The following is a 15,520-nucleotide window of genomic DNA, read 5'->3' as shown; positions in this document are numbered from 1 at the left end:
CCATTACGCGTTAAAAAAAAAAACAACAAAAATGACAAAAATCTTTCCCTTTGTTAGTAAACGCAATAACTTTTGCGCAAATCAATCAAAATACGCTTTTTGCGATTTTTTTTACCAAACATAGGTAGCAAAAAACAAATTGGCCAAAAATGTTAAAAAATTTTGATTTTTACATTTTTTTGGGGGGGAATTTCATATAAAAAAAGGGAAAAATATTGCTATTTTTGCAAAATTGACGCTCTTTTTTTGTTTATAGCGCAAGATCAAAAAATCGCACAGGTGATCAAATACTGCCAAAAGAAAGCTCTGTTTGTGGGAAAAAAAGGACGCCAAATTAGTTTAGGTACAGCGTCGCACGACCGCGCAATTGTCCGTTAAAGTCACGCAGTGCCGAATCGCAAAATACCCCCTGGTCGTTTAGCAGCCAAATCCTCCGGGGCTTAAGTGGTTAAAAATCAATAAAAACTATTAAATTTAAAATAAGGCATATAAAATAAACAGAAAGATTTTATTAGAAAAAAAAAAAAAAACTGTTGATGAAGGGGGATGGAGAAACAAGGGAAAGCAAGATATAAACAAATTAAACTTCAGCTTTAACTTGTTTGAGTTTTTTTTTTTTTTCTGTCCTCCAGTTGCATAAATATGTGAAAAAACTAAAAAATCCATATAAGACGGCAGACAGAATGACCTTCTTTGATGAAAATGGTGAATTTCCTTTCCACTACAAAATAGTAAATTGGATGAGGTCTAACAGCCGCTTTATAACACGTGATACTGATGTTGGTTTATACACACCATGGGCTAAAGAGGAAGACCAACTTCACATCAACCCCAACAATATAACATGGGATGATGGCAATAATACGGTGAGGAGGAGCACATGTGGCACTCACTTCTCATGACATTGGTCACTCGTTTTACATTTTTTACAACAGAATTTATAGTCATGCAATGACGTTTCTGAGCATCACCCATTCATTTTATTGCTTTAAATATTATATTAGCCTTATCTGCCCTTCACATATAGGTATAAATAACACAGAAATTAAACAAGAAAGCAAAATATTTTTAGGGATCATTTCTTACTCATACTCTACTATGGGGGGACTATGGGGTTCTCTATAGGGAATGACTTCTGTCCTTCGGGTTAAAATTATTTCAAGTGTATGTAGCCCATACTCTCATATGCCTCCTGATTGCTCTGTTAAATACTGCATTAGAATAAATTTGTTATACCTGTTCAAAATTAAAAAAATAAATAAACAGGGGAAGACTAACACCATTCAATTACAAAAATATTCTTTATTACACTTCAAAGTGCATGTAAACCTAAGATTTTTTTTTTTCCAGTATGTTAAGCAATTCATTTTTTGTGAATGCTTTGCAGTTTCTTACCCGGAGATCATGCCAGAAGCAGCGTTTCCTGTAGCTGGCTAAAAACGCTAAACAATTGCCTCAATATTATCTGCGTTGTAAGTCTGCCATGAGTATTCCTCCAATGTGAGGCGGTGGCTTAGTGTTAAAGCTGAAATAAGAACTCTTCTTCCTGGCAGGATCTCCAGACTATACACAGAATGTTGACAGCCCTACGGAAAAATAGATTTGGGGTTTGCATGCACTTTAAAGTGCAATGGATAAGGAGCTACAGTAACATTTTGCAACACACTAATATTGAATCTCCAATCTTATTTCACACAAGGAGACCTATTATTTTCTTTTTTCTTAACTTCTTTTAGAAGCTGGAATCGAAGTGTGTGGACTCTTGTTTGCCCGGATACAGAATAAAGCCTGGAACTTCAAACCAATCCTGCTGCTATGACTGTGTCCCATGTTCAGAAGGGCAGATATCCAATAAGACTGGTATACCTTATTTATATAGAGTTTTATTTATTAATGTTTTTTTAACTTTACACTGAAATTCACAGATGTGCAAAAGCAGAGTCTATCATACTCTAGTGGTGCAGGATATAATATGTGGGATGGTGTCATACTACTTGTAGCTAACACATTTTAGGATTATTGAGGGAAACCCTCATGTATACAGAGATAGAGTTCAAACCAACTACAGACAGTTTACTGGGCTCTTATCGTGTTAAGATCCGAGCACTGGGATTTAGAGCTTTCAGTAAAGTCCATACACTACATGTAAGATATCTTTTATTTTCAAAGATTTTTATTGAAAAATAATAGACAAGAGTACAAGCATAAAGGGCATAAGAACACAAACTTGCATTTCAAAAGACCCTAGGCAAACAACCGAACGGCAGCAGTCAAATGTTAAACAGTTAGGAAATACATTGAACATCCAATGGACCCTTCATATAAAAAGGAAAAAAGGGAAGAACCTGAAGGGATCCTACCACCCCAAAGAAGACACCAGACTGTCTCTCCGAGGGCGGGATGGAGAACACCCCCCCCCCCCCTTCCCTAGTTAAGCTGCTTGAAACATAGAAGGAGGAACAAGGATGTTGTTGAAGAAAGTGTAAATATGACTGGACCTTAAGATCCTTATCTATAACCCAATCAAAAATGTCTGAAAAGACTAAACGTGAACAGAAATGTCTCATGTTAAACTAGGGACTAAATTTGTCTTTTAAGTACTTTATACCTTTAACAAACAATCCGTCTCTTTGTCATATATAGATAATAAGATATATTTTAAAGTTGAAATGTAGCTTCCCTCCCCTCCCAACAAATTTCCACAATTTTTTTTTTTTAAATACTGTATAATTGATTTTCTTGCTGCAGTCTTCAGGCAAGTCTGGCATTTTCATCTCTTCTTTTTCAGCAAAAGTTATGTCTGATTCCTCCACAAGGACTGAACGGTTCTCATAACACAGCTTTGGACAGGGATTGGGTGTGGGGCCAAAGAGTCCAGGATTAGATCTAGCACCCTGGCATGCGGGGATGATTTGATGGTTGTGCCATTTATCTTGATAGATAAGTCAGGAGAAGGGGCACATGGGGGATGGAATATTATTATATTATATTTATTATATTAATAAAAAAGTATCTACTTATTTACAGGTGTGGTGACCTACCCAAAGATATCTTCCTAAATTAAAGAAAGGGGAGGAATGTGCAGTTAACATTTATGGGACCTATGCAGAGTCTCCATTTGTTGGTGGGCAACAGGATAGCACCAGGAAAATATATTCAGACTAGTGTTTCTCAACATTTTTACAGACACAGCACCTTTTAAAAGTACGCAAAATCCAGAGACACCCAGTCTAAAAAATGAAAAATGTAAATGTTGCATATCAATGGGAAACCTGAACCTTTGATGATGCACTCAGCTACCTTGATTAATTAACTTCCCATCAAAGGCCCCTCTTCACATCAAAGATCCCCCATCATGTCATCTATAGAGTCATAATGTATAGAGTTCCACCTATACATCTGAGTTCTCCCTATGTGTCAAAGTGCCCATTATATGTCAGAGTCCTCTCATAATATCAGGTTCTTCCTCATCACCAAGTCTTCTTATCACAGAGCCCCTTCAAATCACAGAGCTCCCATCACACAGTCCCCCATCACACAATACTCCCAATCCCACAGCTGCCTATTCACATCAAAGCCCTCCAGCAGTGTGGTAGAAGGCGTGAAGTGGAGCAAGTCTGGAAGAACCAGACTCCCGTCCTCTCCTGAATGATAAGGTGGCCCTGTATGCCGTCCACTCTGGATTAGCATCATGAGTTGCTGTTTTTGCAGGCTCGCTGTTTGCCAACATCATAGCAACTAATGACACCATGCCTACTGCCCCAGAGCATGTTATGATGCAATAAGCATAATTGGTTTACCCACAAGTTCCCAGAGCTGAAAAACACCAGTAAATGTATGCATAAAATTATTTTTTGCCATGCGATCACAATGTCAACAAAGTTATCATGAATATTTAATTTATAATAGCTGTAAAGCCTATGCTGTGATTGGCCCACAGCTATCACTTGGTACCTAGGCCAATCACAGCACCCTGCACCACGAGATTAGCTGTAGTCAATCACATACCACAAGGAAATCAGTTATCATGAATGGTTAATCCATTCATGACCGATGAAAACGTTGCTATTATAATGATCTTCATTGTAACAGCAAAGTGTAATAAACATAAAAAAAATAAAACCTGATCACCCCCCTAGAGTAGTACTGTATTACTATGGTGACACTGAACTACTCTGAAAGTATGTAAAAAATAAAATAAAAAATTAAAAACAAAAATGGTAGACAAAAATATGTTTGTTTTTTTTTTAACATATTATCACTAGTCAGTGTCCCTGATCACTGCCACATCAGTCATATGATGAGGATGATGATGATGTACTGCACTGGTGAAAAAAAAAGTTAAAAAAGGTAAAAAAAAAACATTTTATTACATTTCTTTTTTTTTTTTTTAAATTGTAACAAAAAATTACAACTTAAAAAACTCGCCATGCCTCTTACTAAATGCTTTAAACTGTCTACTTTTCAAAAAGGGGTAATTTGGTGGGAATTTGTATTGTCCTGGCATTCTATGGTCTCAAGAAATGAGAGGCCGTCAGTACATCAGAATTCATTTTTTTCAAATTTATACCGTATATTGATATACATATATTTTCTAGACAAATATATTTTAAAAATACTTCATTCAGAATCCAGTCATTAGAAACCCTTCTACAATTTCTATATATATATATAAATACCATTTTAAGGAATGCTTCCCTGTTTAACCCATCCTCATCCACCAATTCCCATATTAATATCTTTAAGAAAATTGTCATCAATGATTTGAATCCCATGCGTGTTAAAACACCCAAATACAGGGGGCGTGGATTCCGGCAAAGCTTTCTGAATCCGCTCCGTTCGGCCACTCAGGACACGATCGCCACACAGGTCTCCCCACCGTCTACCCCAACATCAGCTGCTCTCCGCAGCATCCCAGCACAGCCCAGATCATGACCCGCTGCAAAAAGGAGCCCGATCAACTGAACAAGCTGGCGGGCTTCTTCATCTCCCAAGGCCCTCGTCTCCAGCAAAATGGCGGCGGTTGGGGACTTCCACAACAGCTCAGGGGGGGGGGGGGGTGACAGGCTGCATCCACCTCCATACACAAAGATGGCCCTCAGAATCTTGGGTAATCCCGACAGTGGAAATTCCTCGGGGTCCCCCTCGCCTCCTTCTCCATCCTCAAGGAGTCCAGCAAAAAACAAGCCGAGGAGAGAGTCCCCACAGAGGTTCCCTGCAGCAATCAGGTATGGACTTCAGCCTTCCTCATCCTGCTAGCCCTAATGTCTCCCAGCCTTTGCTTCCTTCCCTATGGGGGGGGGGGGGGCATCCAGTATCAGACACTGTCATGAAAGACATGAAAGAAATGTCAAATTCCTTAAGGTCATCACTGCACTCTGATTTACTTGCCTGCATGCAGCAATTCAAATCTGACATCACTTCACTGGGCACCAGAGTTGATTCCATTGAACACAATATGGACACTCATACTTTTTTGTTTAACGATATGGTGAATGCTCTTGGCATTTAGACAGTCCACCAAAGTTCCCGGAGGGGTACAGAGGGCTCCAATTGCTCCTGGATCTTTCTAGGCACACATTGCAGTCCAGGAGGAATCTTGCCACAATCACAAAGGCTCTGAGGAACCACAACATCCCCCACAAGTGGAGATACCCGGCTACTCTTCCATCACCAATGCTGCGTCCACGATCCTTGTCAATACGCTGGAGGAAGGGCTGCGGGCTTTACAGAGCTGGAACATCATTCCACCGGCACACTCAGTTCCGTCCACTTCCCCACCTCTGATGCAATTGGAGAGTGAATGGCAGGTGGTATCTTGTAAGCGGTCAGCAAAGAAAACAAGTACAATTGCGGGTCCCAATGTCTGAATCACATGCTTATCATCAATGTCCTTGGCCTTAGGAAGATTTGATTTCCAATGGCCCTTGTCATATCCTTTAACAGAGTTATTTGTTCACAGATTGCTGTGGCGGTCCTTTTTTTATGCTTGTTCTCTATTTTTGTTTTTTTGTTTCTTTATGTGCCCGTTCCACCTGAGCTTCTCTTTTTGCCTCATTCTCGTGGATGTGACAATCCTTACTGGACTCCTGCTCCTAGCGGTCCTTGGTCTCTGCCTAGACACCTAGAACTTCCGGAAACTGATCCCTCTTATACAGTACCATCTTGGCCTCATTGCATTATACTGAATGTTCTGCAGACATGATGGTAAAGTGTCTCTCAATTAACGCTAATGGCCTGAACCACCCTGCAAAGAGGTACTCGCTCTGGAGGGAGGTTGTGTCCAGCAAGGCAGACATTGTTTCCATTCAGGAAGCTAATTTCCAAACTGGTAATCACCCATCTTGTTTCCACAGAGACTTTCCTCACATGTTCCTGGCTAACGGTCCTGAGAAGAAAAAGGGGGTCATGTTGGCGATAAAGAATTCCCTAACCTTCAAACTCCACACATCCATCCTGGATCCTCAAGGCCGCTTCATCATCCTTACCTGCGAAGTAAACAAACTTCCTCTGACCATCGTGTCCCTCTATGCCTCGAACACACACCAGCTCTGGTTCCTCCGAAGACAACTCAAGCAAGTATCCTGCATCAAACACGGACACTTGCTCATGTGTGGGGACTTTAACTTGGTGGTCGACCCCGGGTTTGACTCCTCTTCTCCACCCTGGGGCCGAAAACCATCACTGGGGGGTTTGTTACTCATTGAAAAGTTATATGATGTTTTGAGGTGGCTCGTGGGCGAGCGACATACCGATACGTCGCTTTGCCCAGGAGGGGCTGACCGCCGCAGTATACAGTCATTCGGCGGTCGGCAAGTGGTTAAATTCTGATGCAAAAATCTTCACAAAAATATTGTCCAAGCATTCAATCAGTACTTCCTTACTTGATCAAAAGGCACCAGATGGGATTAATGCCTGGCCGATGCCACCAGGAGGATGTTTGATATCATTCACCCTTCGCAATCATAACAAAATGCCTTTCATACTCCTCACATTGGATACGGAAAAGGCTTTCGATAGAGTCCATTGGACTCTACTCTGAAAAAATTTGGCTTTTCCGGCCCTATCCTCTCCACTATCCAAGCCCTGTATTCCACCCCCACAGCCCAAGTATACACGTCCAGTCTTCTTTCCAAACAGTTCTCCATAACAAGCGTTAACAGGCAAGGCTGTCCGCTATCCCCAACCATATTTAATCTCCTAATTGAACCACTGGCAGAAACTATACATTCACATCCCTCCATCTCTGGATTCTCTTTTCCAAACTCACAACATAAAATTAATTTATTTGCAGACGATATTATATTGATGTTGACTAATCCCTCCCTATCCTTTCCAGTCGCCTACCATGTTCTCCAGGAATTTAGTAAAATGTCTTATTATAAACTGAATGATTCTAAACTAACAATCCTTAACCTAGGAGTGAGCCCAGAGCTCCAAAAGCGTCTACAAACTTCCATACCTATCCCATGGTCCTCCGACAAAATACATTATCTAGGTATTGATCTCACCGTGAACCCGTCACTGCTGCTTCCCACTAACCTTAACAGAAATCTAACCAAAACAAATTCAGAACTTACACACATGAAACATGTAGAACTTACCTGGAGTGGGAAGCTCGCTGTGTATAAAATGTTCATACTTCCGCAAATTTTGTACCTATTTAGGGCTCTCCCTATTCCATTCCCAGTCACTAGTCTATCTAAGCTGACCAACGGCCTACGTCGTTTCCTGTGGAATGGTGGGAGAGCTCGGTGCGCCTCCTCCATTCTCACCAAACGAAGGTAGTTAGGGGGAGCAGCTGTACTGGATATTCCCACCTACTATTGGGCCTCTATCTTAGCCCAAACACACAACTGGCTTTCGGGCTCAGAAACACCACTTAGGGTGGAATTAGAGAAAAACATTGCCCCCTTCCCAGATCTTCGAATCATGCTCTTAAGTGACAAATGGATCAAATGGGACCTGAACACCCTCTTCCCTCCCCACCACATGCAGGCATCCCTACCTGCATGGTGCCGACCCACCTTACCACAGAACGATAAAGACATCCTTCCTGGTATGCATCTTCTGGTAGCCCTACTGAGCAAGCACATCCCTGACTTCCCTACGACGATTCTCCACAAATGGAACATACGCAACATAGCTCAGTTCTACCGCGAGGGATCCCTGATCTCCGAACACGATTTACTACATAATTATAACATGCCACTATCATCCTTTTACAACATAACTCGAGTCACGCACCTCCTGAAGCAACATCCACTTAAAGAGATACTTGTAGATGATAAGGTGTGGGCACTTTACATGATGCCCTCCTCTAAGCCCATAGGTCTCTCTCATTACTACGATATCTTACTCGATAACACTACTTTCCTTAAAACCCCAACCTTGTTCAAAAGGGAACAGGATCTTCACGAAACCTTCTCCATCTCCCAGTGGAAACAGGCGCTAAGTACTATACACAAGTACTCCCATTGCGTCAACCACTGGGAAATGATGATGAAACTCACTAACAGGTGGTATTATACGCCATACAGACTAGCTGGTTTCTCCACAAAATATTCTCCTTTCTGCTGGCGAGATTGTAGGCAGACTGGCACTTTACTACATATTATGTGGGCCTGTCTTTCCCTTGCGGGTCTTTGGAATCAAGTATTCCAATACATAGCATTGCACACAGGATGTATTCTTACCCCAAACCCTGCGTTAGCCATTCTTCACTTGGGTATCGAGAATGGCCCGTGCCAATTTCACCCTTGGATTTCCCATGTCCTCCTGGCTACTAGATTATTAATATTGCGCAAGTGGAAAAACACTACTCCCCCAACAGTAACTGAAGTTATAACCATGTTGAAAACGAACTACCAATTTGAGAAATCACTGGTCATTAACTCTCTTTATTTGAAGAGATTTAATGCATGCTGGAACTTCTGGTCCTCTAGTTAGTTACTTATTCATTATGTGTGATTGCCGTTGCTTTTCTCTACTCTAGAAGTCTCAAGATAAATGTATTCTTGTATTATTACACTCTTAGCGATATTTTGCTTTACTACTCTCCTAGGAGTTTGGAATAGCTCTTTACCAATCCATGTTGAATATTCTGTAATATGTGGAATGATATCTACCTACCTTGAGTCAACGGACGCACATTGTTACCAAAATGTTTATGCTGTTATATTGTTACAAATGTTCTGTGTTTATTGTTATGCTTTGAAACTCTAAAAAAAAATATAAAAAAAAAAAAACACCCAAATACATAAACCAGATTGATAGTAGTATCAAAAGTTTATTAAGGAAAAAGCTCTTGGTGATCAGACCAGCTGACAGGGGTGGGGGAGTAGTGATTTGGAATAAACAGTACCACATAAGAGAAATCCAGAAAATTCTAAATGATACCAGCACATATAAAGAATTACCCAGTAGCCCCACCTATAAGTTTAGGAAAGCTCTTAAAACTGTGATTTCACTGGGAATTTGAACAGGGGATTATGACAAAAAAACAGAAACAATTGGGGGAGGGGGGTGTGGGATCTGGGGGCCCCCTTATTAAAGACGGTTTCCAGATTCTGATAAGCCCCCTGCCCCCAGACCTCCACAACCACAGCCCAAGGCTTTTGGGAAGAGGCTCTTGACCCCATCAATATTGGGAGGTGCTTTGGAGTGAGAGGGTAGAGTGTCTGGTAAGGATTTTTGGGGTCCCCATGCTGTTTTATTTTTAAAATTGGTGTGGGGTTCCCCATAAAATCCATACCAGACTGGAAAAGCCTGGTATGAATTGGGGGGGGGGGACCCCCACATCATTTTTAAAAAACATTTTTGTATTGCCGGCAAAGGTATTATATTGCCGGAAATTTAAATGTCATTTTTTTTCTTTAGAAATGTCAGTTTTGCTGCAGCAGGTTCTATACATGGTACAGATGTGTCACATTACATGCAGACTAAGAGGACCCCAAAGACAATATGTTTAAATTTTTTATTTAAATTTTCATTTTTATTGTTTAACTTTAAGCATCATTAAAAATCACTGTTCCTTTAAAGAAATTGCATTGTAAGTATCAAAAATGAAAAGAAAATTGCTAAAAAAAATGAAAAAAGCATTGTTTGGTCCCCCCATGCATACTAATCCTTTGGGTCTGGTATGGATTTTAAGGGGAACCCCATGCCAATTTTTTTTTAAAAATGACGTGGGGTTCCCCCCCCCCCCAAATCTTTACCAGACCCAAAGGTTTGGTATGAATTTTGAGGGGATTCCCACGCCAAAATAAAAATCCAGCATTAGGTCCCCCCCAAAATCCATACCAGACCCTTATCCGTGCATGTAGCCTGGCAGGCCAGGAAAGGAGGTATTGAGTCAGTGCCCCCCAAACCATACTAGGCCACATGCCCCTAACATGGGGGGGGTGCTGTGGGACAGGGGGGCTCTGCCCCTCTACCCAATGCACCTTTTTCCTATGTTGATGGGGACAAGGGCCAGACAGGTTGTGTGGCTTATTGGGATCTGGAAGCCCCCTTTAACAAGGGGGCCCACAGAACCCAGCTCCACCCAATGTGAATGAATATGGGGTACATTGTACCCCTACTCATTCACCAAAAAAAGTGTCAAAAATAAATAAAAACAGTACACAGGTTTTTGACAAGTCCTTTATGAAAAAAAAAATCCTCCAATGTAGATCCATCGTCAATCAAGATGCCTGCCTCACCACCAGACCCAAAAAAAAGATTTAAAGAAATGCCTGCAAGGATGACTGACAGCCGAATGCCTGCTCCACCGTTTGACAATTCTTAGCCCCACAGCCTAGGATTGTCAGGAAGAGGCCCTTGTCCCTATCAACATGTGGACAGGGTACTTTGGAGTGGGGGGGAGCCCCCCTGTCCCAAAGCACCCCCCATGTTGAGGGCATGGGGCCTGGTATGGTTCAGGAGTGGAGGGGAGCTCGCTAGTGGTGTTCAGAAGAGCACCTAATTTACAGGATAAATTAGCCCCAAATGTGATTGACCCTCCAAATACAATCTCCTTGTTTAATGACCTGCAAGGCTTTTTACCATGCAATACATGTGTTAGGGAGAATGGTGTTAGGGAGGCAAAATCTCTAACTTCTCCAGAACTACAGCAAAGAAATATACTATTAAACCATTTTAGTACCGCTAAATAAGAAGTATACCTTTTGGAATGTTCCTGTCAAAAACAATATAGTGGTAGAACTATTATACGTCTGAGGGATTGCCTAAGTGAACATGTTTATAATATTAAAAGGGGCTTTAGGGAGCTTAACCTGTTAGCCTATTTTAGGAAATTTCATCACAGAGATGCCAGTCTGCTGAAATTTGTAGGCAATGATGTAGTCAACCCACATTAGAGGGGCTGTAGACGAGAAGTGTCCAAATTAGAAACCTACTGGATTTTTAAAATGGACACTTTTGTCCCTCTAGGATTGAATGTCGGTCTGTATATCAATTGTTTTATTAATTCTAGCTGGATATGATTTACGCATTATTTATTGCTATATGGTTTATCCCAGTTCAGTAAAAAATTCTATTGCGTTTTTATCTTGTAATATATTTTTTTTATTAGATGAATTTCTTTGGTTGTTGTGCACTAGCCTTCAAAATAGCTAGCTCTATCCAGACTTTTTTTATTGATATTTGTTTTTTTTTTTGGTAACCCATGAATACAGGGAGTAACCGTCCTTTCATGAAAAAAAAAATGAGTAAGATAAATTTGGGATGTCCATTTATGTTCTAAGTAACTATCAATTTGGGCTCCTTTTTGTTTTGTCTTTTATATTGATGGCTGAATAATTATCTTTGTCTCTATTATTGACACAATTTACCTCAGTTAAAATGGAGGTTTGAATATTTTCGGTCATATTTAAAAATGGTGGTAGTGACGTTTCAGGTCACCTATTGTTTCCTTTTGACTATTGGTGTAGTTTACCTTTTTGAAAATGTCAAAATGGGTACTCTGTTTACCTGTTCCTTTTCAAAGATACTGTATGTATTATTTGGTTGTCCTCTTTTTACCCATTTATGGAAATCTACAATCACTCTTATAAGGACAAGATCATCATTAAGTGTAATGAAGGGTCAGTTATTGGGTTCTATTCTGTGTTGGGTTATATGGGGTTTCTGGCAGCTGTGAGCTTTGTCCTGGTTTTCATGGTGAAGACAATACCGGACAGTTTTAATGAGACCAAATACATTACCTTCAGCATGCTGGTGTTCTGCCATGTCTGGATTGCCATGATCCAGGCTTATCTGAGCATTAATGGGAAATGCATGGTGGCTGTGGAGATATTTGCCATTAGCGATGAGCCGAACACCCCCCTGTTCGGTTCGCACAGAACATCTCGAACAGGGGAAATGTTCCCCTGTTGCAAACTCCATTAAAGTCTATGGGACATGAACATGAAAAATCAAAAAACCTAATTTAAAAGGCTTAAATGCAAATTATTGGTTCAAAAAGGTTATGGGGACCTGGATACTGCCCTGGGGGACATGAATCAATGCAATTTTTTTTTTTTTTTACTAAACAATCGTTTTTACAGGAGCAGTAATTTTATTCATGCTTAAAGTGAAACAATAAAAATGAAAAATTCCTTTAAATATCATGCCCGGGGGTCCCCCTTAATGTGCCTGTAAGTGGCGCATCTGTGCGATGTTTGTAGCCTGCTGTAGCAATGCTGACAGTTCTAAAGGAAAACATGTAATTTAAACTTGCTCGCGGCTGTAATAGAAACATAGAAACATAGAATGTGTCGGCAGATAAGAACCATTTGGCCCATCTAGTCTGCCCAATATATCTGAATCCTATGAATAGTCCCTGGCCCTATCTTATATGAAGGATAGCCTTATGCCTATCCCATGCATGCTTAAACTCCTTCACTGTATTTGCAGCTACCACTTCTGCAGGAAGGTTATTCCATGCATCCACTACTCTCTCAGTAAAGTAATACTTCCTCATATTACTTTTAAACCTTTGCCCCTCTAATTTAAAACTGTGTCCTCTTGTGGTAGTTTTTCTTCTTTTAAATATGCTCTCCTCCTTTACCGAGTTGATTCCCTTTATGTATTTAAAAGTTTCTATCATATCCCCTCTGTCTCTTCTTTTTTCCAAGCTATACATGTTAAGGTCCTTTAACATTTTCTGGTAAGTTTTTTCCTGCAATCCATGTACTAGTTTAGTAGCTCTTCTCTGAACTCTCTCTAGAGTATCTATATCCTTCTGGAGATATGGCCTCCAGTACTGCGCACAATACTCCAAGTGAGGACTCACCAGTGTTCTGTACAGCGGCATAAGCACTTCTCTCTTTCTACTGCTTATACCTCTCCCTATGCATCCAAGCATTCTGCTGGCATTTCGTGCTGCTCTATTACATTGTCTTCCCACCTTTAAGTCTTCTGAAATAATTACTCCTAAATCCCTTTCCTCAGATACTGAGGTCAGGACTGTGTCAAATATTCTATATTCTGCCCTTGGGTTTTTACGCCCCAGGTGCATTATCTTGCACTTATCCACATTAAATTTCAGTTGCCAGAGTTCTGACCATTGTTCTAGTTTTCCTAAATCCTTTTCCATTTGGTGTTTCCCTCCAGGAACATCAACCCTGTTACATATCTTTGTGTCATCAGCAAAAAGACAAACCTTCCCATCGAGGCCTTTTGCAATATCACTTATGAAGATATTAAACAAAATTGGTCCCAGTACAGATCCCTGAGGTACCCCACTGGTAACATGACCTTGTTCTGAATCTTCTCCATTTACTACAACCCTCTGTTGTCTGTCACTCAGCCACTGCCTAATCCACTCAACAATATGGGAGTCCATGCTCAATGAGTGCAGTTTATTGATAAGTCTTCTATGTGGGACAGTGTGAAAAGCCTTACTAAAATCTAGATATGCAAAGTCTACTGCACCTCCACCGTCTATTATTTTAGTCACCCAGTCAAAAAAATCTATAAGATTTGTTTGATATGATCTCCCTGAAGTAAACCCATGTTGTTTTTCATCTTGCAATCCATGGGATTTAAGATGTTCCACAATCCTATCCTTTAATAGGGTTTCCATTAATTTGCCTACTATTGATGTCAGACTCACTGGTCTATAGTTGCTCGATTCCTCCCTACTACCTTTCTTGTGAATGGGCACGACATTTGCCAATTTCCAATCTTCCGGGATGACTCCTGTTACTAATGATTGGTTAAATAAATCTGTTAATGGTTTTGCCAGCTCACCACTAAGCTCTTTTAATAATTTTGGGTGTATCTCATCAGGACCCTGTGACTTATTTGTCTTCACTTTAGACAGCAATCTTAGAACGTCTTCCTCTGTAAAGACACATGCATCAAACGATTCATTAGTCATCCTTTCAAGTGGAGGTCCTTCTCCTTTTTCTTCTGTAAAAACTGAACAGAAGTATTCATTAAGGCAGTCGGCTAGCCCTTTATTCTCTTCTACATACCTTCCGTCCTTTGTTTTTAATTTAGTTATTCCTTGTTTTAATTTCCTTTTTTCATTTATATATCTGAAGAATGTCTTATCCCCCTTTTTCATAGACTGAGCTAGTTTTTCTTCTGCCTGCGCTTTAGAAGTTCTTATAACTTGCTTGGCCTCTTTCTGCCTAATCTTGTAGATGTCCTTATCTTCATTGCTCTGGGTTTTTTTTATAATTACAAAATGCTAGCTTTTTATTTTTAATGATTTGGGCCACTTCTGCTGAGTACCACAGTGGTCTCTTCCTTTTTTTGCTTTTACTGACAAGTCTAATGCAATTTTCTGTTGCCTTCAATAATGCACCTTTTAAGTAGTCCCATTTCTCCTGGACTCCATGTAATCCGTTTCATTCTGATAAGGACTCATTTATGACTAATTTCATTTTTGAAAAGTCTGTTTTTCTAAAATCTAAAACTTTTGTTTTTGTGTGGTGTGACTTTTTCACAGTTCTTATATTAAACCACACTGACTGGTGATCACTAGATCCCAAGGTTTCGCCTACAATGACATCATATACCGAATCCCCATTTGTGAATACCAAATCCAAAATGGCCTCCCTCCGGGTTGGCTCCTCAACCACTTGTTGCAGAGACAACCCCAGTAGGGAATTTAGAATATCTGTACTCCTGGTAGAACTTGCTATTTTGGTTTTCCAGTTTATATCTGGAAGATTGAAATCTCCCATAATGATAACTTCTCCTTTCATTGTCATTTTAGCTATTTCTTCAACTAGTAGATCATCTAGTTCTTTAACTTGACCAGGTGGTCTATATATCACTCCTACACGAGTTACTGCATGATTAGCAAACTGCAACGTAACCCAAACTGACTCTATGTTGGCCTCACCAACTTGTATTAGGTTAGATTTAATGCTATCTTTCACATACAGGGCCACTCCTCCTCCTTTCTTGCCTTCTCTGTCTCTTCTGTATAAAGAGTACCCTGGTATGGTTATGTCCCAGTCATTTCTTTCATTAAACCATGTCTCCGTAACAGCCACTAAATCTACATTCTCAGATGCCATTA

The 15,520-nt window shown here is 40.3% G+C and overlaps 1 protein-coding gene across 1 annotated transcript in view; it reads left to right on the top strand.

Moving 5' to 3' along the window:
- LOC309566989 (vomeronasal type-2 receptor 26-like) overlaps positions 1–15,520 on the top strand; it is a gene marked incomplete at both ends in the record, with an annotated part of 182,618 nt that overhangs the window by 144,640 nt on the left and 22,458 nt on the right. Inside the window, 2 exons of the mRNA XM_082272309.1 lie at positions 633–866; positions 1,737–1,860. Of these exons, the coding sequence (XP_082128435.1) occupies positions 633–866; positions 1,737–1,860 (358 nt within the window). The remainder of the gene's footprint in view (positions 1–632; positions 867–1,736; positions 1,861–15,520) is intronic.

This window comes from Pelophylax lessonae (genome assembly GCF_965119305.1).
Source record: "Pelophylax lessonae genome assembly, chromosome: 1".
In the NCBI taxonomy this organism is placed as follows: domain Eukaryota; kingdom Metazoa; phylum Chordata; class Amphibia; order Anura; family Ranidae; genus Pelophylax; species Pelophylax lessonae.
This window is presented reverse-complemented; position numbering and strand designations above follow the sequence as displayed.